This window comes from Typopeltis vanoorti, chromosome 22 (genome assembly GCF_054136105.1).
Source record: "Typopeltis vanoorti isolate ZY-2024b chromosome 22, IOZ_Tvanoo_1.0, whole genome shotgun sequence".
In the NCBI taxonomy this organism is placed as follows: Eukaryota; Metazoa; Arthropoda; class Arachnida; order Uropygi; family Thelyphonidae; genus Typopeltis; species Typopeltis vanoorti.
This window is the reverse complement of record NC_143570.1, coordinates 24,723,946-24,747,456: the sequence shown is the minus strand read 5'-3', so window position 1 is coordinate 24,747,456 and position 23,511 is coordinate 24,723,946. Positions and strand designations below refer to the sequence as shown.

Below are 23,511 nucleotides of genomic sequence, written 5' to 3'. Positions count from 1 at the left end.
GAATAGCCAATAGGAATTGAGCTATATACATTCCCATTGTGTAGTAAGACACACTTGAGACTTCTGCTTGAACTGTCGATAAATAAACGCTACTCATTTGGATGATATTGTACAACACTCATTTCAGTTAGTAAACCTGACACATTGTTACAGTAAACAAACCCACACTCGTGTTTAAAATATTGTACAAGATTACTTTTCCTGCTACAATAAAAAGTTATCTTCGTATCTTGCTCCAGTAAGTTTTTTCATTTAATCTTGAAGCTAACAATTCCGATGATTCCTTTGATAGGCCCAAATCTCTTACTAAGTCATTCAATTCCGCTTGAGTAAAACGTTGCCGTCCAGAACTAGAAATTAAATTTTCATTGTCTAAATCAACCATCTCCTCAAGAACATCTGGCATATCCCGATCATGCTCGTTCTCAAGTAAAGGAAGTCCTTTATAAATTGGCATGACTATTTCATTGGAATGAGCAACTGGCTGAATTGCTGAGTCGAGATTTGGATACACAATTTTTTTCTTATTCTTCTTATTATAACCAGAAGTCTGAACTAAACAAAAATAGCAATCATCTACGTGATTTTTCAGTTCACGCCAAATCATTGGAATGCCAAAAGCTAATTTTTGGTGTTTTGCCTTGCTCCACTGTCATAAATTTTCTACACATGACTTACACACTTTATTTGGAGCCCATGACTTGTCCTGATCTGCAATTTTTACGTCAAAATATGCAAAGTACACTTTCTTAACGAAATCAGTGATATTTTGTCCTTTGACTGGGAACAGTAAAGCTGCCACAAATGTAGCAGAAGGAGACATGATGTATTTTCTTCACTGCTGACTAACATGCAATTAACAAGACAAAAAAAACCAGAGACTTGATTGAAAACCAGAGGCTCATCATACGATCGATTAACGATTGACTGATTTCGATCGTTCTTTGTCCGCTATGACGCATATGCATTCATTTGTTTTAGGCAGTTGTCATCGCCTACTTTTCATCACCTAAATGTATTAGGTCGGTTATCGGCCTCTCTCGCATTCAAAGTGCCAGTACGTGCCGTTGCAGGTTCTTACGCATTTATTCGTTTACTAACAAGTGAGAGTGGTGAGCGCTCTGATTCTGATCTGTGCACCGCTTTGAATAATAGGCTATATCTTCGGGAATTTTTCGAATTTCTTGATAAAAAGTTAGGAACAGATTTTTAAAAGTACATACTTTCAGAAAATAATATTAAAAAATTGATTTTTTTGATCCTCTAAATAGTACTGCCACCTTAAAACTATCAAAAACTTGCAAATTAGCAAAAAGAAAATGCCATAGAGGAAAAACCTGATGTGATCGAGAAAAATGGGTTTGCTATTTGAAATCAGCTCACCCAAATTAGTAATAAACAAGTGTCAGATCATAATCAGCAGAAAAAAAATTTTTTTTTGTTGGCCAGTGTTATTAATTAAGAGAAAACTTTAATTAATACTCCCTATATTTCATTGTTCAGATGATAATTCCCCTAACCTCTGAACTAAACCACATCCTTAATACATTCTTAGCTAATGGCTACAATCCCCAAAAAATCCAGAAAATATTAGAACCAGTTAACCACACACACACCCCCTTTCATAACAAAGATTACACTAAATCTATCACCATTCCTTACATCCAGGGCATCTGAAAAGTTAACCAAAATCCTAAAGAAATATGACTGGATGACCTGTTACAAACCATATATGAAATTGGCATTCCTTATCCGCTCCACCAAAGCCACTTCCCCTAAACCTACCTGGAGTATTCCAGGTCCCTTGCAGCTGTAAACTGTCCTACTATGGCCAAACAGGCAGAACAGCTAATATCATGATATCTGAACACAAAGACTACATCCGATTTCACCAATATAGCCATTCTGGGCTTGTGGATCATGCTCTGGATACCTGCCACAGAATACGATGGAAAAAAAAAGCCATTTTACTACACCGCATCAAATATAAATACTAAAGATTGTTCATGGAATCAGCCTCAGCTCTAAAAAAACTTCCCAAACCTCAACAAATTTGTGCACATGAGACTGTCCAAAATTTGGGAAGCTTGCATCATGAGAACATCAGCCCAATAGCCAAGACAACCCAATTTAGCTTGCTAGGGAGCATCTTTAGGACTCTAGGAACAATGATAAAACTTCAGTCTCATTTGCCCGTTGTTAGTGCCTGCGTGCACTTATCATAGTTTTATATTCCCATGAAGATGCCAATGTTACATTGGCATCTTCCTGGGAATCAGTACTTCCAGAATATAGGAAGTATTGATTAAAGTTTTCTTTTAATTAATATTTAATATACGTTGTAATTTCCTGAAATAATTTCATAGTCATGTGTTACCAATGTATAAACTTATCAACAAGAAGGAATAATGCATCTTTAAACCTCCTTCAAAATTAAAAAGCTTATTCAACTCCTCCAAGGATCTTCATCCCACCCTGGAGTATATTTTTCAATGCACCTGTAACTTGCCTTGCATAGGTGAAACTGGATGCACAATTCCTATCAGAAAAAAAAAAGGAACGTAAATGACACATTAAATTTAATAACTATGGTAAATCTGGCCTTTCTGATCATGCCTTAATATAACAAACACTTATGCTAAATCATTGATTAGGCCACCACTATTACTGTATTAAAAGTATTAATATGAATTTGTTCTCTAACCATGTTATAAATAGGAAATAGCTTTCATGTAGTTTTTTTTTCACTAGAGGTTAAGCTAGTAGAATAATGGTTGATCAAATTACTGCCACTTTAGCATACTGTTTGAAATGTAATGTAGCTTGTCTCTGTGTGTGTGTGTGTGTGTGTGTGTGTGTGTGTGTGTGTGTGTGTGTACTCCACGTCGAAATGTTGGGCAATTAAAATAATTATTCTTAACATGGTAGTAGTCTGCATAATTTATCAAAATGAATGCTGATCACCATGTAACATTAAAGGAAAAGAAAAGAGAGACCTAGTTTTAGAGCAGTAGAATCCAAACCACTATTTTGGATTCTACTATTTTGGATTAGCTAACTAGCAGGATGTTAACTTGTTGATAATCTTCTCCGTTATTTTAGAAAACACTGGGGTGGTAGTTATGGTTCGGTAGTTAGATGGCTGACTTTTATCTCCCTGTTTCAAAATAGGCTAAATAATATAGATTTGCCTCTGTCTATTGGGATAGTTTCCAGCTGAATATTAAAACGTTTAGAGATGATGTAGGATAGGTGCTAGTTTGGGAGTATAACTTTTTAGTATAGCCAGGGAGATACCACCAGGACCAGAAGGCTTTTTTGATGTAAGTTTCTTAAGATTTTTCTGATGTTTTTCTAATAAAAGACCATAGAATTCATGTGGTGCAATGATCTTGTATGATGCAGGTGATCTGCCTTGGTCATTTATAGAGAAATTAAAGATGCCAGGAGGTCATCTTTATGTATTGCAGCTGTATTGCATGGGTGAAAATGAGCTGGAAGCACAGATGTGAATTTATACCCAGTGGCCTTTGCAAGGGACTAGATAGCTATCATTTGTACAAGTTGAATGCATTAACTCACCTACTTACAACCTGTCCAAATACCTTGCCTCTTCCTTAAAACATCTCGCTGGTAATTCCTCTCCTCATATATCAAAAACTCTGAAGATTTTATATCTAAGGTAAAAAATTTACAACTCAAGGAATCTGACAGAATGGTTAGTTTTGATGTTCTCTCTCTCTTTACAAATGTTCCCACAGAAGAAGTCTTCAGTCTACTAAAAAACAGTCTCCAAAAAAATTTTTCACCCTATTAATGCATTGCCTAAACTCCAGCTATTTCTCATTTGAAGGAAAAATCTATAAACAAACCAGCAGCTAAGCTATGGGAAGCCCGTTATCTCCAGTGTTAGCCAACATATTTCTCGTTTCTCGAAGACTTTGAAGAAAGAGTTATTTCAAGCGCTACATTAAAACTCAAACTTTTGCTGCAATGCGATACATGGATGATGTCTTCCTCATCTGAGAATATAGTCAAGAGAATTTGCAAACCTTCTTAGATCATTTGAACAATCGTCCCCATAATCAAATTCACATTGGAACTTGAGGTGAATGGCGTCCTCGCTTTTTTAGATTTAAAGATCACTAGAATGCCTGATTGTCTCAAATTTTCGATTTTTCAAAAAACAACTCACACAGATAGATACTTACATGCCTCCTCTCATCACTTCCTTCCACAGAAACTCAGTATTATTTCCATTCTGGCCCATCGAGCGAGATGTCTAATTTCAGAAGAAGAGCTTCAAGTAAAACTTAACCACCTCAAAGGCACCTTCCTAAAGAACAGATACCCACCTCGAAGCATTGCAAACTGTCTAGACCATAGGTTCCCAAACTTTTTCGGGCCACCGCCCACTTTGCAAGACAAAAATTTTGTAATGCCCCCCCTATTATACACATATATACATGTTCTATTTTCTCTTTGACATAGAAAATTGACATCCATTTCTATCTGACGTGGTAAATTTTCAAATGATTAAATAATTGAAATAGAAAATTGATAAAAAAATGATCGTGTAAGACTGCATAAGATGAATTAAAATGCAATATTTAAATTTTAAATGATTATCTAATCACAAAATCATGAAAATAATTAATTTTTAAATATATATTATTAATTTCTTCCATAAAGAGCCACCGACCCCTAGACCGCCTGAATGCCCCCAAATGCTTCTGATCCCACTATAGCCCCCCCTAGAAGGCTTCAGCGCCCACTTTGGGAACCTATGGTCTAGACCCACATATGCCAACTCAGCAAGAAGATAACTCCAATCCTATTGCACACATTCAGTTACTGTACGTAAACTCTCTATCACCAAAATTGGCGAAAATTATGAAGAAATTTAACATTAGAACTTACTTCACTACCCTACCAAAACTTTGTTCTTTCCCAAGCCAAAAGATAACCAACTTCAGTTCCCAGGAGTTTATAAAATTATCTGCAGTGGTGGAAAAGTATTATGGGCAAACCGATAAGTCAATCTCACTACATCTCGAAGAGCATCAACGTGATATCTCTCACAAGAGAACCCGTGCAAGCGTCCTCTCTTGTCCTTTTCTCTGTCAACTCTAATTTAGAAGAGCGTCAACACCAGATAGACTGGAAACTTACTACTAATATCCATAAATGCACTGACAAACTAGAAAGACACATCTTAGAATCCAAAGAAATAGTTCTGAACCTCTCACACATGAACAGCAATTTAAGTTATAGCTTACCTGACTCGCACAGCGCAGTAATTCAGTTCTGGCACTCTCGAGATAGTTCCCACTCACTAACACCTCATGCTAGACCTACCACATGGACACCAGTTCAAATTTGACTGTTGTTATTCCTGACATTTTTATGAGAAATCCATGTTTTATCTTGCTATTTTCCAGTTTGTGATAATTTGTACACCTGAAGAAGTCGGCATTCCGACAAAACTAGTTGCGTTTTAATTAAATTTTTCTCTTACCTTATCTCGGTGTTCCTAGTCAGTAAAATTATGATTTAAAATGTCTACAATCTGAGTAAATACCAGTATATCTTCTTCTTCTGCAGCTTCTCCCACTTAAGTGGGGTCACTGTTTTTAATGAGTCTCTTCCACACCTTCCTGTCTTGGGCTGTCACCACATCCAAGTTCTTCATCTTCAAGTCCTCTTCTACCAGCTCCCTGCATCTCTTCTTTGGCCACCAATGCTTCTGCCTTCCTTGCACATCCATCTGCATGACCCTTCTTCCCACATATTCGTCCTCCCTCCTCATCACATGACCAAACCATCTCAACCTTGCCTCCTGTATTTTCGCTCCTAAGTTCATAACTTTCACTGTTCCCATGACATAGTCATTTCTCAGACGATCCTTTCTGGTCACACTGCACATTCACCTAAGCATTCTCATCTCTGCTACTTCCATCCTGCTGATGTTATTTTTCCTCAGGGCCACAGTTTCTATAGCATATGTCATAGCTGGCCTCACTACTGTCCTATAAATTTTGCCTTTCAGATTGATCGGCACCCTCTTATCGCATAACACTCCAGCCATCTCCCTCCAGTTCCTCCAACCCGCTTGTATCCTGCATCCCACTTCCTTCTCAGCTCCTCCATCTTCTTCCACTGTTGAACCTAAGTATCTGAAGTCTCTCACCCTCCTGATGACATTTCCTTTCCAGCTCCAGATCTGTCTCCTGTCCGCTGCCCACTGTGCAACACATATATTCTATCTTACTTCTGCTCAGTCTCATACCTCTCTCTTCCAGTGCTTTCTCCTCTTTCCAGTTTAGTTCCTGCTTCTTCTCTTGAATCTGCACACAGCAAGATATCATCTGCATACAACATTGTAAACATTGTGCATCTTCTCTCACCTCCTCTGTTACCACCTCCATCACAATATTAAACAGAAACAGACTTAATGCTGACCCTTGATGCAAGCCAACTGTTACTTGAAAACTTTCTGTCTGTCCCAGATAGGTCTGAACACTTGTCTTCACATTTCTGTACATTTCCCACACCAACCTGACATATTTCTCCAGCACCTTCTTCTCCCTCAGACACCTCCAGACTTCTTGCCTTGGCACTCTATCGTATGCTTTCTCCAGATCAATAAATACCAGATGTAGCTCCCTTTGTTTCTCTCGATATTTTTCCATCATCTGCTGTAACCCAAAGATAGCATCTGTTGTTGATCTACCAGGCATGAAGTCAAATTGTTCCTTTGCAATCTCCACCTCCTTCCTCAATCTACCATCAAGAACCCTTTCTAGGATCTTCATTGTGTGGGACATCAACTTTATTCCTCTGTAATTTTTACAGTCTTGTGCATCCCCTTTACCCTTGTAGATGGGGACAAGAGTACTCTTCCTCCATTCCTCGGGTATATTTTCCTGTTGGCAAACTTTCATGAACAGGTCCCACAGCAGGTCAATTCCCTCTTCCCCCAGTGCCTTCCATGCCTCCACTGGAATTCTGTTGGGGCCCACTGATTTTCCATTCCTCATCCTCGTCATGGCCCCCGTCACTTCCACTCTACTGATGTTCTGCACCATCCCCTCAGAAGGCTGCCCATCTTCTCTATGAGTCCTTGCATTTTCCTCATTTAAAAGTCCCTCAAAGTGTATTTTCTATCTGAGTAAAATTATGATTTAAAATGTCTACAATCTGACTTACTATACATATATATAAAAAACAGGCTTGATACACAAATATGGATGTAAAGTAAAAGCAATTCAGTAAAGCTACAATTTTTGGCAATCTTTCTGATACTAGAAATCAACCAATTCTTATCTTTGAAAAAGTTATTTTTTTTTCAATCTGTAACTTATTACTGTTATTCTGTGAGAATCATACTCAGAAACACTTATATCTGAATTATTTTAGGTACTTTCTTTAAAATGCATATTATTATTATTATTAGTAGTAGTAGTAGTAGTATTATATAGGTATCTCCATGGTGTCGGAACACTCGTTGTGGGATATCCATTATTCACACAATACCGATCATACCTATCCTTAAACTCATTCACTGACGAAGCACTCATAACCACCACTAGCAACCCATTCCACCTACTCACCACCCTAAAGCAAAAAATCTAGTCTGACACCCTTGCTAACCATTCTGTTACACAATTTCCATTGATGACCCCTTGTTCTCTCCCTTCATGCTATATACTGAAAAAAAAGTCTAGTTTCAATCTTATAAATCCCCTTTAACAGCTTATATGCTTGTATCATGTCTCCTCTTTTTCACTTTTCAGCTAGTTTTTGAAGCCCACAGAATGCCAGATTATTCTCATAGGTTGCATTCCATAGAACAGCAACAATTTTTGTCACTCGCCTCTAGTTTCCCTCATCACCTCTTCATCTCCATGGAATCTGGGTGACCAGATCTTTGGCCCAATTAGAGCCTTATATATAAGAACAATAACTTCTCTATCCCTGCTTGTTAATGTGTTCAACAATCATGTAATCTGATGTGCTGTTTTCACAACCTTTGCAATATGCCCTCTAAACTTCAAATCCTTGTCCACAACCACAACCAAGTCCCTGGCCTCATCAATATAGTACACAGCTTGTGATCTCTTCTTTCCAAAGTGCATCACCTTACACTTGGCCACTGGTTGTCATTTACCTTTGTCCACTCTGCTAGTCTATGTAAGTCTTCCTGCAAGATCTATGCATCACATTCATTTACCATTGCTCTTCCCAGTTTGGCATCATCAGTAAACAACTGAATAGTTTCTGCCAAATCATTTCCTATATCTTTGACATACTTTGGTATTAAACAACAGAAGACCAAGTACTGAGCTCTTTGGTACACCACTAGTTACTTGTCTTCATCTGGACTCAACTCCTCCCTAAACTACTACTTCTGCTGTTTTAGTGAATCTCCTCCACATCCTCCTGTCTTGGCTGTAACCACATCCAAGCTCTTCATCCTCAAGTCTTCCTCCACCAGCTCTCTCCATCTCTTCTTTGGCTGCCCACACGTCCTTGTCCACTGCACATTCTTCTGCATGATCATGCTTCCCACATACTTGTCCTCCCTCTTCATCACATGACCAGACCATCTCAACCTTACCTCCTGTATCTTTGCTCCTAAGTTCGTAACTTTCACTGTTCCCTTTACATAGTCATTTCTCAGACAATGCTTTCTGGTCACACTGCACATCCACCTAAGCATTCTCATCTCCACTGCCTCCATCATGCTAATGTTATTTTTCCTCAGGGCCACAGTTTCCATAGCATACGTCATAACTGGTAGATTTTGCATTTTAGATTGATTGATTGGCACCCTCTTATCGCATAGCACTCCAGCCATCTCTCTCTTTCTCTCTCTCTTCAGTTTCTCCATCCAGCTTGTATCCTGCATCCCGCTTCCTTCTCAGCCTCTCCATTCTCTTTCACTGTTGAACCTAAGTATCTAAAGTCTATAACCTTCCTGATGACATTTCCTTCCAGCTCCAGATCTGTCTCCTGGCTGTCATCCACTTTGCAACACATACAGGGTGTTCGGGATAAATTTGACATATTTATAATTAATTATATTTTTCCGTAAGTTACATGTATTAACACACACTTCTCTTCATTTAAAAGTTTGGACCCTTCTTCATTCACATACAAGATGTCAGAAAGGATGGATAGCTGGAACCCACCTGAATCATGGAAGAGAATAACTTGTATCATGATGATTCGTGCCCGCCATCAAAATAAGGATATTACGACTGCTGCCCAATGCTCCCTGAATACAGTAAAAACAATCAGGCATGAACTAGAGACTTGCAATGGTGACTACGAGGATGTAGCAAGAAGAAAGATCCCTAGCAGACGATCTGATTGCGTTCGTACAGCAGAATTCCTCGCAAATCTGCAGGAACAGGTGTTGAAGAACCCTGGCATTGGAATTCGGGCTTTGTTCGTGGAGTTGCTAACTGTAGTCAAACCCTGGATAACAAGGGTAGGCAATGGTAGGCCGTATGTATGGCAGCAGGATTCGGCCCCTTGCCACACCTCTGGGAAAAGTCAAAAATGGTTGTCTGAAAATTTCTACGACTTCACCAGTCCAAATGTTTGGCCTCCAAACTCCCCAGACCTTAACCCCATGGATTATTTTGTATGGGGCGCAGTTGAAAAAGACACCAATCGCACTTCCAGTAATACAAAAGCCCAGTTAATGGATAAAATTAAAACAGTTTTTGCGGCCCTTCCCAGGGAGACTGTAGCATCAGCTTGTTCGAGGTTCCCAAGCAGAATTGAAGCTGTGATCGATGCTAATGGTGGTTATTTTGAGTAAATCTTGTTGATAGTATTGTAATTAACTCTGCCTGTAATGTTTTTTTGTCAATTCATTAAATTTAATAGATACAAAGAAGATTTTCTTTTTCCTTACGAAACTGTCAAATTTATCCCGAACACCCTGTATACTCTGTCTTACTTCTACTCACTCTCATACCTCTCTCTTCCAGTACTCCATCTTTCCAGTTTAGCTGCCAGTTCTCTTGATTCTTCACACAGCATGATGTCATCTGCATACAACATTGTCCAAGGCGTGTCTTCTCTCACCTCCTCTGTCACCACCTCCATCACAATATTCATCAGGAATGGACTTAATACTGATCCTTGATGCAGACCAACTGTCACTTGAAAACTTTGTCTTTCCCAGGCAGGTCCAAACTCTTGTCTTCACATTTCTGTACATTTCCTGCACCAACCTGACATATTTTTCTGGTACCTTCTTTTCCCTCAGATACCTCCAGACTTCTTGCCTTTGCACTCTATCATACGCTTTCTCCAGATCAATAAAAACCAGATATAGCTCTCGTTGTTTTTCCTGAAAGTTTTCCATCATCTGCCATAACCCAAAGATAGCATCTGTTGTCAATCGACCAGTCATGAAGCCAAATTGCTCCTTGGAATCTCCACCTCCTGCCTCAGTCTTCCATCAAGAGCCCTTTCTAGGATTTTCATTGCGTGGGACATCAACTTTATTCCTCTGTAATTCTTACAATCATGTGCATCCTCTTTATCCTTGTAGATGGGGGACAAGAGGACTTTCCTTCCACTCCTCTCTAAACCACTCCTTGATATCTGTCCATCAGCCAGCCTCTAATCCAGATCACCAGATTCATATCCATCCCCATTTGCTCCAATGCTGCAGAATTCTATGTGGAATCCTATCAGCCTTTGCAATATCACTGAGTAGCCATTTCTATCCATTGTCCCTTGTATATAAAAGTGGCATATTCCTGTCCAGCCAGTCCTGAATTCTGTCTTTTACCTATTTCTCCAATACTTTACCCACTACTCCTGAGATGCTGATTGGCCTATAATTTGTTGCTTCTGTCCTGGAGTTTTCTTTATGCAGTGGGACTATTTTGCCTTCTTTCTACTCCACTGGCACCTTCCCAGTACTGAGGCTTAAATTAAATAGCTTAGTCAGAGGAGCTGATAATTCCCTTGCACATTCTCATTATACATGGGCCAATATATCATCTAATCCCACAGTTGTGTTTATATTGAGTTTCTACAATATTTTAAGCATCTCCACTTCTTCAATCTCTATTCTCCTATCAATCAATGCCACATCTGGCATTGTAATGTTGCCACCTAGAATGTCACTCCCTGCAAAATGCTCACTCAGTAATTCAGCTATTTGATTTGCTTCTGTTACCTATCCACCACTCTTTCAGTAGTACTTTTTTAAGTTATCCTTCAATAGTCATTCCTCCTTTTACTTGCCACATAGCGAAAGAACTCTTTAGGATTTCTTTTGGAAACTACTAGAAAGCTTCTAAAACATTTTAAGAAATGGAGGAGGTAATACTACAAAAGTTTTCAGACGTCCTAAAGGCAGTATGACAACTGAAGATATGTATCTTCTAGATATCTGGAGGAATGTAATTGCTTCAGATGTCATTATAGAAAAATATCAAAGAGAAATGTGATTATGAGTGTATTTCATTACTGCAAGTATGAAAAATCATTGAAAGATAGATGCCATGTGCACTTGATTACATTTGATCTAAATGCTTAAATATATTAGAGGGAGTCAGAGATAGAACAAGAGGCCATTTATAGATGCTCTCTAAGGAAAGTGTGAGCAAGGAAGTAAAGGAGGGAGCAGCTTTGCACAGAGTGTGGTTGGTGAGTGGAATTCATTGCCTGATAGCATGATGAGACTAGAAATCTGTTAATGGGTTTACAGTACATTTCATGATTTTTGTGTGTAAGAGTGTTGACCTCCTGCAGTGCTTCTTTTGGCTCCTTGGAGGTCTGATGTTAATAATAATATTGTTGTTAATTTTGCCATTATCTTACAATGTAGTTTGTTTGTGCACATACTTATAGTTAACAACTGTGAATACCTGGCAACATCTACAGGTGTAAAAACACTACTGTGATAATTGTAGCTTATAGAGAAAGGTGACATGCATGTGTTTAAGTTGAAATATTCAGGATATCAATCAGGGTTCAGGAATTCAGGAATTGTACAAATTTAGACAGTAATCCAAGGTAGCCTTAGAAGATTGTCTTGTTACTTATTTGCAATACTAGCTGTGTAATGTTAGTGGTGACTGAGATCTCAAAACTAGATCTTCCAGAAACACTCCATAAATTAAACATAACTTACCAATGTCATGAAACAACAGCAATTTTTTGTGCCTTTACATGATGCTTATATTTCTCAAAATACAGATGTTCTTGAAACTGCTGAGTTATTGGTGTGCTGTTCATCTATCATAGTCATAATATCACCATGTTGCATAATATTTTAATGTCATAAATTACAAGGAGTAAGTCATGCTTACTCCTTGTGATTTATGACATTAACTTCGATTCAGTATTTTCAAAATACAGTATTTTTAATTTCTATAGATGATGAAATATAAACCTTCATATTGGCATTGATTGTAATTAGTGGAATTTTTAATTAGCACTTTTATCGCTGCACATCATAATGGCTGACATATTATTATTATCCTAAGATCCCATGGAGTCAAAGACTCATCTAGAAAGATGATATCATCTTCTCTTTTTAGGGGATGTCCAAAAGAGTCAGCTATATCTTTGCCCTCTTGTTTAAGGAAAGCCTTTCAATAGTTGCTAAGGAGTGAAGTGGAGGCAAAATAATGCTGTTGTACAAATGTGTGGGACAGATGTTTCCCTAATTATAGACCCAATTTGTATATCTGCAATTGTGGATAAGGTATTGAAGATATTCTTTGGGAATAAAATGCAGGTTTGGTTACAAAACATATGATTCTATGACATTTCGCATGGGCTTGTAAAAGGTAGGCTACTTCAGCAGTCTACTTTCATTTTTTGATAAACACGAATATTCTTGAACTCTGAAAAGGCATTTTATAGATTACTGCGTTGCAAGCTGGGGAAGATTGCAATGAATGATAGATTGGTTAGATGGATAGAATTAAGTTATATATGGGGGGGGGGGGGAACACCATCTCAAAAAAAAAATAATAATAAATCTAACAAGTAGGATAGGATGCCACCAAGTTGTATTATTAGATCCCTATTGCTTGCCTTATTTGTTGGTGACACTTCATATAAATTGACAGGGAATATTCAGGTGTTTGCTAATGCAAATTGGGAAGAGTTATAGAAATGCTGCAGATATAATATTCTTCAGAAAGATTTAAAGAGACTTTTAGGTTGAATGAATGAATGGAGTTGCAGTTTTAATGCTAATAAGTGCAGGGTATTGCACTTTGGAGTGTAGATTTTATGGGCTATGTTTCAGGTATGAGATTCAGCAGCTGGGAATGATAATTGACAAAGGCTTGAAGTTCAGAAGATGTTGCAAGTGTTGGGACAACTACACAGAACAATGCTGCCAGGAAAAGGAGCACACTGATAAGTAGAGATAAGGTTGGTAGTCATACCACTGTATAAGGCTGCCATAGAGCTCTCTCATTTTTAAATAATAAGCTTCTTTATATATACTTATATGGATGCTTATTATTTATGTTGCCCTTGTTTATGCAGGACACTGCATAAACAAGGGTCACATCAAACAATGCTAACCACTAATCCCACATAGCAGCATCCATCTCAAACACTACTAAATTGCAATCATTGTTTAAGCATGCAGAGTGGTAACTCCCTTTAATATGAGCTGATTTTATAGACAACATTTACCAAATGTTGCACTACTGAATTCATTAATCTCTAAAGTTTAAAAAAAAAACAGATTCAAATATTGCTGATTCATTTCCAGATAAAGGCAGTTAATCCAAAGAGCACTGGAGAAGGAAAGTTTGCTGTATAGAATTCTAATTAGTTTTGGATTCATATCAGTTTTTCCTTCAACTAGACAATCATATTTATCCATTAACATTTCATTCAAAAGTTTGTGTATTGCTGCTGCACTTTTAGCAGAGTTTTAAGGAAATTTAAGATAGCCAAAGTACTAATAAAATATGACCTTCGCACCACATTCAACCCATATATTAAATTAGTAACTCTGATCTGCTCTACTAAGGATTAACTCCATCCCCTAGCATATTCTGGAGCATATGAAGTTCCCTATGACTTGGCCTACTATGAACAGACAGGAAGATCTGATAACATTAACCTTGGAGAACATAAAAAATATATTAGCTGTCATTATTATAGCAAGTCTGGACTGGCAAACCATGCTCTTTGGACGCTACTTCACACAGGATTAGAAAGAAGAAAACCAGTGTGCTATATAGAAGTCATTGCAGGTCAGAAAGATTGTTTTGAGAGTTAGCCATGGATATGAAGCATTCTTCTAACCCGAACAAGTATGGTTGTATTAATTTGCCAAAAATTTGGGAGACTTATCTTAAGATCAATTCCTAATCGCTATAGCTATGGTACTTCTTTTTACATTAGAGGGTGCCAAATTAGGACTTTAGATCTTTTGTCTTTAGATCTAAAGTCTTAAGGGATTGTGCATTGAGCAGATGGTGAGTGGGATAGCAAATGAGAATTTAGAAAGGAATAAGAAGCAGATTATTTAGTTTTTTTTTTATGTGTCTCCCACAAACAAAAACTTACAAACCTGGCATGTTAAGGATTTTTTATTATATAATTTTTTTTTTTTATTGATTTTTTGGCATTTTAAATTTATGTTTTACATGGTGTGGAAACCCTGCTCTAGAGACCAAACATGGAACTTTTTCAAACTTCCAACAGTGCAACAGTCTTACACTAGGTGATGAAGTTCATCTCTCACCTAATAACAATCACAAACGTCTATGCCCATGGCAGGTTTCAAAGCTTTAGCCTGTTGGTTAAAAATGGGTGCATTAACTACTCAGCCAATGAAGTCAACTTACTTCAAGTGTGATGCATTGTCAAAATGTACTGTGCATGCTAGGAGTGTAAATGAGTTGAACATTTAATATGACATATATGTTGCTTGCTGAGACCTATTATTATTACAAATATCCAGAGAGTCAGCAGACTTGGTGGATATTTGTTATAATAATCTTATTCATTTCCCTTCACACTCATCATGATAGCTTCTCTTTGTCTTAAAGTCCTTAAAACTCCTCTAAAAGTGCAGCAGCAATGCACAAACTTTTGGATAAGACACCAATGGATAAATAATTGTCTAGATAGAGGAAAAATTATTATTATCTAAGACCTCCAGGGAGTCAAGGACTCATCGAGGAAGGCTGTAAATTACCCAACCCAGCTATCATACCTACCCTTGAATTCATTCACACTAGATGCACTCACTACCCATAAGGGCAAATTATTCCACTTACTCACTGCTCTCTGGGAGAAAAGCCTAGCTCTTAACCCTTTCTTGACTGAGAACAACCTTAATTTCCATGGATGCCCCCGTGTTCTCTCCCCGCCTTTCATATAATGAAAAATTTCATCAGTTGAAATGCTATAACACCCATTCAAAAGTTTATAGACCTCTATCATATTGCCCCTCTTTCTCCTGTTAACCAGAGTCTGTAATTCACATACTCGCAATCTGTCCTCATAATCTAAATCCCATAATCCAGATGTAATCTTTGTAACTCTTCTTTGCACCTTTCCACTGCTTCTTTATCCCCTTGGAACCTGTGAAACCAAATCTGTGCACAGTAATCCAAGTGTGGTCTTATCAAAACCTTATAAAGAGGCAAAATTACTTCTTTATCCTTACATGTCAAGGTTTGCTTCAACATACCAATTATCCTCTGAGTTGTATTTGCAACTTTTGCTATGTGACCTTTGAACTTTAAATTCTTATCCATCAATACACCAAGATCCCTTGCTTCTTCAGTTTCTTGTAGCATAATCCCACTAATATAATATGCCACTGGAACTCTAATTACACCAAAGTGTATAACTTTACACTTAATAACATTAAACTGACAGCCATTTTTGTTAGCCTAGATTTCCAGTCTATTCAAATCATTTTGTAATTTCTGAATATCAGTAGCATCCCTGATTGCCCTGCCTATCTTTGCATCATCAGCAAACAATTGCAAATCTTATGCTAGACCTTGCTTGATGTCATTAATGTATAGATTGAACAATAACGGCCCAAGAACTGAACCCTGAGGTACACCACTGGTTACCTTAAATCTGGCTGATTTACACCCACTATATACCACTTTTTGATATCTGTCTGTCAACCATTCCCTGATCCAAGTCAGTAGATTATGTTTTAGTTCCATATTCTCCATTTTACACAACAGCCTATCGTGTGGTATCCTATGAAATGCCTTAGAAAAATCCAGCATTATCGTAGTGTAGCCATTCCCTTTATCCAACTCTGCTGTAACATTGTTATAAAATATGAGCAAATAGCAAATTACTAAAACATGACCTTCCTTTAGTAAACTCATGCTGTTCCCTGCATAGTATAGAATGCTTTTCTACCCATTTCTGTATGCAAGTTCTTACCAACATCTCTAAAATCTTCACTACCACACCAGAGATACTAATAGGTCGGTAGTTAGACACATCAGTTTTTGCACCACCTTGTGCAATGGAACTATCATACATTCCTGAGCTGAGACTCAAGTTATACAAATGTGTGAAAGGCCTAGCCAATTCAGCCGAACAATCCTTTAACAAATGGGCAGATATTCCATCTGTCCCTATTGACAAATTCTTATCCAGGTTATGCAAGAGCTCTTCAACCTCATTTTCATGAACCCGTAACTCTTCATCTAACGTAGCAGTAGCACCATGCTACATACACCTGGTTGATATATCTTAGCAAAGTGAGCACTCATTAACTGAACAATCTCTTTAGCTTCCGACACTTGTGTACCATCTGCATTCAATAAAGTTATTCTTCCACATTCGTTCTTTCTTTTGCTTGAGACATAACGATAAAATTCTTTTGGATTGCCTTTAGCTTGCATGGCCAATTTCTTTTCATACTCCATTTTCGCTTTTCTCACAATACTTGTTACTTTTATGGCCTGAACTTTATATATTTCATAACTCATCTCCCTCTTATTCTCATGATATTCTTTCCACATAAACTTTTCTTGTGGATCTCTAGCTTAATAAGGCTGCACATCCATTTCACTCCCAACCTATTTATTCTTCGAACACTAGGGATACATTCAGATACCGCCTTATTCAAGCACTTTTTCAAAGATTCCCATGCATTGCTGACATTTTTTCCATTCAGTAACTGATACTATGGGACCAAAGATAGTATTCTTCTAAGTTGATCATAATTTCCAGCTTTGTAATTTAGCATGTAGCCTGATTTAATCGAAGCTTCAATACAAGTAGATACTTCCCAAGAAAGAACAGCATGATCACTGTCACCAATTGGTAGTAAAATAGCCATATTCTTAACATAGATCCCTTCTGATGCTATGAGCAAATCCAACAATCTTTGACCTCGAGTTCCTTCTTTCACATGCTGCTTGAGATAAGATAAAATTGATAAGAATCTAAAACTAATTAAAATTCTGTATAGTGAACTTTCCTTCTCCAGTGCTCTTTGAATTAACTGCCTTTATCTGAAAATGAATCAGCAATATTTTCATGTTTTTTTAAACTTTAAGGATTAATGAATTTAGTAGTGAAATTCCCTTTGGTAAATGCTGCTGTCTATTAAATCATCATATTAAAGGGAGTTACCACACATTGCAATGTTTAAACACGAGATGAATGCTACTATGTGGGTTTAGTGGTTAGCATTGTTTTGGTCCTCAGGATACTGTTCTTTATATATACAGGTAGATGCTTATTATTTAAAAATGGAGAGCTGTATGGCAATGCAATATACATCATCATTGCACCTAGAAAAAACTCAACAGATATATGTGTGAAGATTATTATGGTGTTGCATATTTGTAATTGAGTTGTTTTTATGCTTAATAACTCACTGCTGTATTTTATGTATTTTTTTTTTTAATTTATATATTGTATCTTTAAACAAAGAGCCTAACTTCAGATTAAACAACTTTTCAGTTAATCACCCTACCACTCCATCCTTTTCACACTAAGTGGAAGTTCACTATAACAATTTTAAATCATGTAAACTTTTTCTGGTAAATGATTTGGAAAACACAGTCCCATTAACAGCACAAAATATTGTGGTGGATTTCAAATTTCTAATGAATCTTTTAGTAAGAAAATGGTTTCGGTTGTAATTAAATTAAAAAATCACAAAAATTTTGAAGTACAGGAAAACCTCGCTTAACGTGATTAATTAATCCATCAATTAATGCGCGCTAAGCGAAATCACGTTAAGCCAATACAATAAGCAATAGGAATCATTATAATTCATCCATTAGTTAGCGTAAATTTGGAGAAAAAAATTACAGTATAAGCTATATTAGAGGATAAACTCATCAAAGTTGATAAAAATCAATTGCTTAAATTTTATTTAATATCTAAACATTTGATTGATCTACTTTTTTAGAAAAAAAAACAAGGAAAGTTGTTTGAATCATGATTTTTTCATCTTGTAATACAATTTGAGATAGCTGGTGATTGCTTTATGAAAATTTTGGTGGACTTCAAAGCTTCGCTCCATATCAGAATCAGCATCAATTTCCTTAGCATACTCAATGTGATTGGAAACTACCTCAAGTTGTTTTGCAGTTAGCTTCTTAGTTGTAACATTCTCTTCTTCTTTGCATTCCTTATCTTCTTCATATGCATGCTGTTCTTCTAGTTGAATGAAATCATTTTTTCTTGCTTAACTGTTCTGAATGGGAATCGAGCTAATTTCTCATATCTTCATTATTCAGTTCATTAAATCCAAGTTCTTTTCCAATTGTGCTGATTTCTTCAATAATGTTAGATCTTGAATTTTGTGCATGATAAATTAATATAGGCTTGAGTTTAAAGTCGCCTTCTGCATTGCCTTCTAATAAAAGCGTAAGCTGATCTTTAGATACTTTGTATCCCAGTTTAGATGTTTCAATTTTAGCTAGGAAAGTTTTTGTTGGCATATGCTTCCAAAAGAGATCAATTACGTTGACGGTGAATATTTGTCAATCGTCATAATCACCCTCCTGAGTTATCCTTTGTAATTCTTCAGGAAACTTGGCCACAGAATCTTTATAAGCACTAGCAGATTCTCTGGTTTTTCTTACATTATGCAGTCCAACTTGATTTTTAAAACAGTCAAACCATCCTAAACTTGCAGTAAAGTGTTCACATTCCTCTAAAAATTTGGTCTTTTTCAATGAGGTAAAAATATTGAGAGCTTTTGCCTGAATATTCCCTGTACTGAGAGGTATTCTTTTTTGGTTATAATCCTCAATCCAGAGTGATATAAGACGCTCCATCTTGATCATTAAATGGCTTCTATTTTAGGTGATCGGCATTAAAGAAGCAGTAGCAACTTTTTCTTGTTCTTTGTATTCTTTGCTCTTATTTAATATGGCCCAATCTGTAGACTCACTGCATCCCAGGTCTTGCACATTCATTGTATTACTAGCACCACTTTCATGTCTCTTAATGACTTCCAGCTTTTCCGCTCGCTGCAGATTGGCGACAAAAAAATTTCATGTAACTTAAAATTTTGCATAGCGTGAAAAATCTCGTTAACTGACTAATCACTCGCATAAAGTGGGAAATAGTATCATTTCATGCTGATTATTGCGCATATTGAATTCGCATTGAGCGGGGTTTTCCTGTATAATTTTTTTGGATCTCATATGAATTCAGATGGCATTTCATAATTTATTTTCTGTATGTTATGTTGATAATACTTTTTTTTTTCTTCTCTTTTCTTGTTATCAGATCATGATGAAAATGGACATCCATACTGTTTGTCAAAAATTTTTCTAGACCATTTGGAAGAGCTTAGGAATGCATAGTCTGAAATTATGTGATATTTATTGTGATAACTATTATTTTATAACATATTGAGTGTGCATGCTCTAAAAGCTATTTTGTAATATATGTGTAGCGTCAATTTCATCCAAACTTCTCCCTTAATAAGTCATACTTTTTATTTAATATTAAGTAACCTATTATTGATGTTTTTTATTATATTTTTTAGTGAAATTAGTGATTTCCTATAACGTAAATGTACGACACTATAGTGATTAACATTTCACCACTGATCCTAAACCCTTGAAGGTGGTCTGAAAAGTTCTCAGCCTCGACCATACATGCCAACACTATTGGCAAGATTTTTTTTTTTTTTTCTAAGTTTGGTACATCTGCTGGCCTGGTTGGCCGAGTGGTTAGCGTATCTGCTCTCCAGCCAAAAGGCTGCAGGTTCGAATCTCGCCGTGGGCATGGATGTTTGTGATTGTCTGTGAAAATACTAATGGTGGTGGTGGTCGGCGGTAGATGCCGTTGGTGTAGATGATGAACATAGTTGTGGTGGAGATGGAGAGTTGTGGAGTATGTGCCCTCCCTCGATGAGTCTTTGGACTCCCTGCAGATGTTATGTAATAATAATAATAATAATAATCTATTATTATTATTATTATTATAAGTATCCATGTGAAATTGGAAGCCATTCTATCAAGTAGTTTTATTTTATACAGCTGTCTGAAGCAAAAGTGTTGTTTATATCCCTTGAAATGGATAAAATTGAGTATTGTGTGGTTATAAAATTTTTCGTAAAAGAAGGTTTAATACCAAAAGAAATTCATTTGAAGTTCATAAAAGTTTATGGGCCTTCGTTTTCAACAATTAAAAAATGGGCTGCCCGAGTATAACCGTGGCCATACCAGCCTTGAAGATGATCCACCTGAAGGATGTCCAAAAAGTGTAACAACACCAGAAATCATTGATCAAGTGCACGATATGATATTGGATTTTCATTCACTTTGACCGGCGAGTCAAAGTGCATGAAATTGCTGAGACTATAGGCATTTCAAAAGAGTGTGTAGGATATATTTTGAATGAAGAATTGCATATGAAAAAGCTTTGCACAAGATGGGTGCCATTCTTGCTCACAACAGATCAAAAACGCACTCGCATGAAAATCTCTAAACAGCGCTTGGTCCGTTTTAATAAGAATAAAACTGATTTTTTGCATTGATTTATTACTATGGATGAGACTTGGATTCACCATTACACACAAGAATCCAAACAGCAGTCAAAACAGTGGACAGAAGCCGATTGTTCAGTGCCAAAGAAGACATAGTCAGTTCCATCAGCAGGAAAGGTCATGGCAACGGTGTTTTGATGCTAAAGACATTTTATTTATTAATTATTTTGAAAAGGGTAAAAAAACAACTGAGGAATATTATTCCGATCTTTTAATCAGACTATAAGAAAAAATTCGTGAGAAAAGACTCGGTTTGCAGAAGAAAAAAATCATTTTTCATCAAGACAATGCATCTGCCCACAAAGCTGTTTTGGCAATGGGAAAATTAAGGGATCTGCACTATGAATTGTTGGAACATCCACCCTATTCTCCAGATTTAGCTCCCTCTGACTTCTATGTCTTCCCAAAACTAAAACTCTTCCTCGCTGGTTACCTTTTTACTTTGAGTCAAGAGGTGATTGCAGCTGTGGAGGGGTATTTTGCAGATCTTACCAAGAACCACTACAGGGACGGGATAATGGCATTGGAGCATCGCTGGAATAATCTCTTAAGGGAGATTATGTTGAAAAATAAAAATAATTTTGAAATTATAAATTCATTTTTTCATTGTTAGGCCGAGAAACTTTTCAGACACCCCTCATACTTGTAGAATGGATATGCAGCATCTGTATGATGATTATGTTCTTTAAGCTTTTCTTTAAAAAGTTTTTTTCTTAATTTTGCAACCACATTTCACCAAACATAAACTACAAAAAGAACAGGCTAATTTATGTTAAGGCCAGAAGTACAAGCTAAATCTGTGCAGTTCTTCTCTCTCTCTCTCCTTTCCTGAAAGTAATGTTAAAACTGTTTTTTTGAAATAGGGATTTTAACTCTGTTATTTCAATAAAATAAACTTTATTTAATTTATTATATTGGATTATCAAAAAAAAATGTTTAAATCCCCAAGGTAAACACAAAACAGTTTCCTTTCTTAGAAAATGTGTACAAATTTAACATGGACAGTATTTTAATGCATTCTGCAGCCTCTTCTGATTTTCATACCCTTCTTGATGATTTCTGCATATAAAAAATAATATGAAAACTAACTTCATGTATCTTTAGATTTTGTCAGTAGACAGCACTGTTTTCTGAACAGACAGAAAATGACATTGAAAGCTATGATTAACCTGAACTCAATATGCACTGAGCTTTCTGATGAATGGATGCCACTGTTGAATGGATCCACTAAATCCTTAAATTTCAATAATTAAAATCTGAAATACAAATTATGTAAACTGATAAAATTAATACAAATAGTAATAACTCAAACAACATTAGAAAATTTCCTCCCACATTGGCAGTTTAAGGTACTCACCATCAAATATTTTTCCTGTTTTTTTTTGTTAATTTATTTTATGTGATCATAACTGAATGTTTTGATGATTATATGTTATTAACAGTTAGTGTCAAATTAATGGAGTCAGCATTTGTTGATCAAGCTATATCTGCTACATCTGGTAAAATAGAGGGGGGAGAGTGCATATATTGTTTCTCTCTCTCACACACAACATGCTTCTAATGGTGCCTTACTCTCGAAGGAGTCAGAAGTTAGGTGGCTCAGTGTCCAAGAATGATATTTTTGCTATTGCTTATTAGCATTGTACCTAGTGGTAAGACTTATACGTTGGTTAGACATAACTGGTAATTAATTTACGGAATTAACAACGCATATAAAGTAAATTAATTAAAGATAACTTTAATGAATCACTTCTATATTTCGACAATGTCACATTGTCATCTTCAGGAACATAAAGATATGGTATGTGCACTAAAGGAACTAATAAAGCAAATGAGGAAGAAATTAAGACACTAATTTTGTTCCTAAAGTCCTAATGGTGCCCTCTTGCGGGCTGATTTGGTAGTCTTGGCCGTTGGGCTGAAGTTCTCATAATGAAGGTCTCCCAAATTTGGGGCAGTTTCATGCACCCAAATTTGTTGAGGTTAGGAACGTTTTTTAGAGCTGCTGAAGATTCTTTGAATAATCTTTCGTATTTAAACTTGCTGCGATGGATTATTTTTGTCTTCTTCCAACGAATTTTATGGTGGGTATCTAAGGCATGGTCTGCCAGCCCAGAGCGGCTGTACTGGTGAAACCGGATGTAGTCTTGGCGTTCTGAAATCCTGATATTTGTTGTTCTGCCTGTTTGGCCAAAGTAGGACAATTTGCAGCTGCAAGGGACCTGGTATACACCAGGTAGGTCTAGGGGAAGTGGTTGGTCTTTGGTAGAGCGGATAAGGGATGCCAACTTTTTATATGGTCTGTAACAGGAAGTAAGGCCATATTTCTTGAGGATATTAGTTATTTTTTCAGAGGTGCCCTGGATGTAGGGGATAGTGATAGACTTGGTGTAGTCTTTATTGTTGAGGGGGGGAGGGGGGGTTGTGGTTTTCAGGTTTTAGTATTTTTTGGATTTTTTTGGGGTTATAGCCATTGGCTAAGAAAGTGT

The 23,511-nt window shown here is 36.7% G+C and overlaps 1 protein-coding gene across 3 annotated transcripts in view; it reads left to right on the top strand.

Annotated features, from left to right (window-relative positions):
- The window catches only part of Sting (transmembrane protein sting), a 200,996-nt gene that overhangs the window by 164,218 nt on the left and 13,267 nt on the right, over positions 1-23,511 (top strand). For 2 of the 3 annotated variants that reach the window (XM_090412034.1, XM_090412033.1), the window contains exon 8: positions 19,756-22,750. The exons of the other annotated variant lie outside the window; for it this stretch is intronic. In XM_090412034.1, the coding sequence (XP_090268160.1) occupies positions 19,756-19,832 (77 nt within the window). In that variant the 3' untranslated portion in view covers positions 19,833-22,750. Of the gene's footprint in view, positions 1-19,755; positions 22,751-23,511 lie in introns of those variants that run through there. 3 annotated transcript variants of the gene reach the window in all.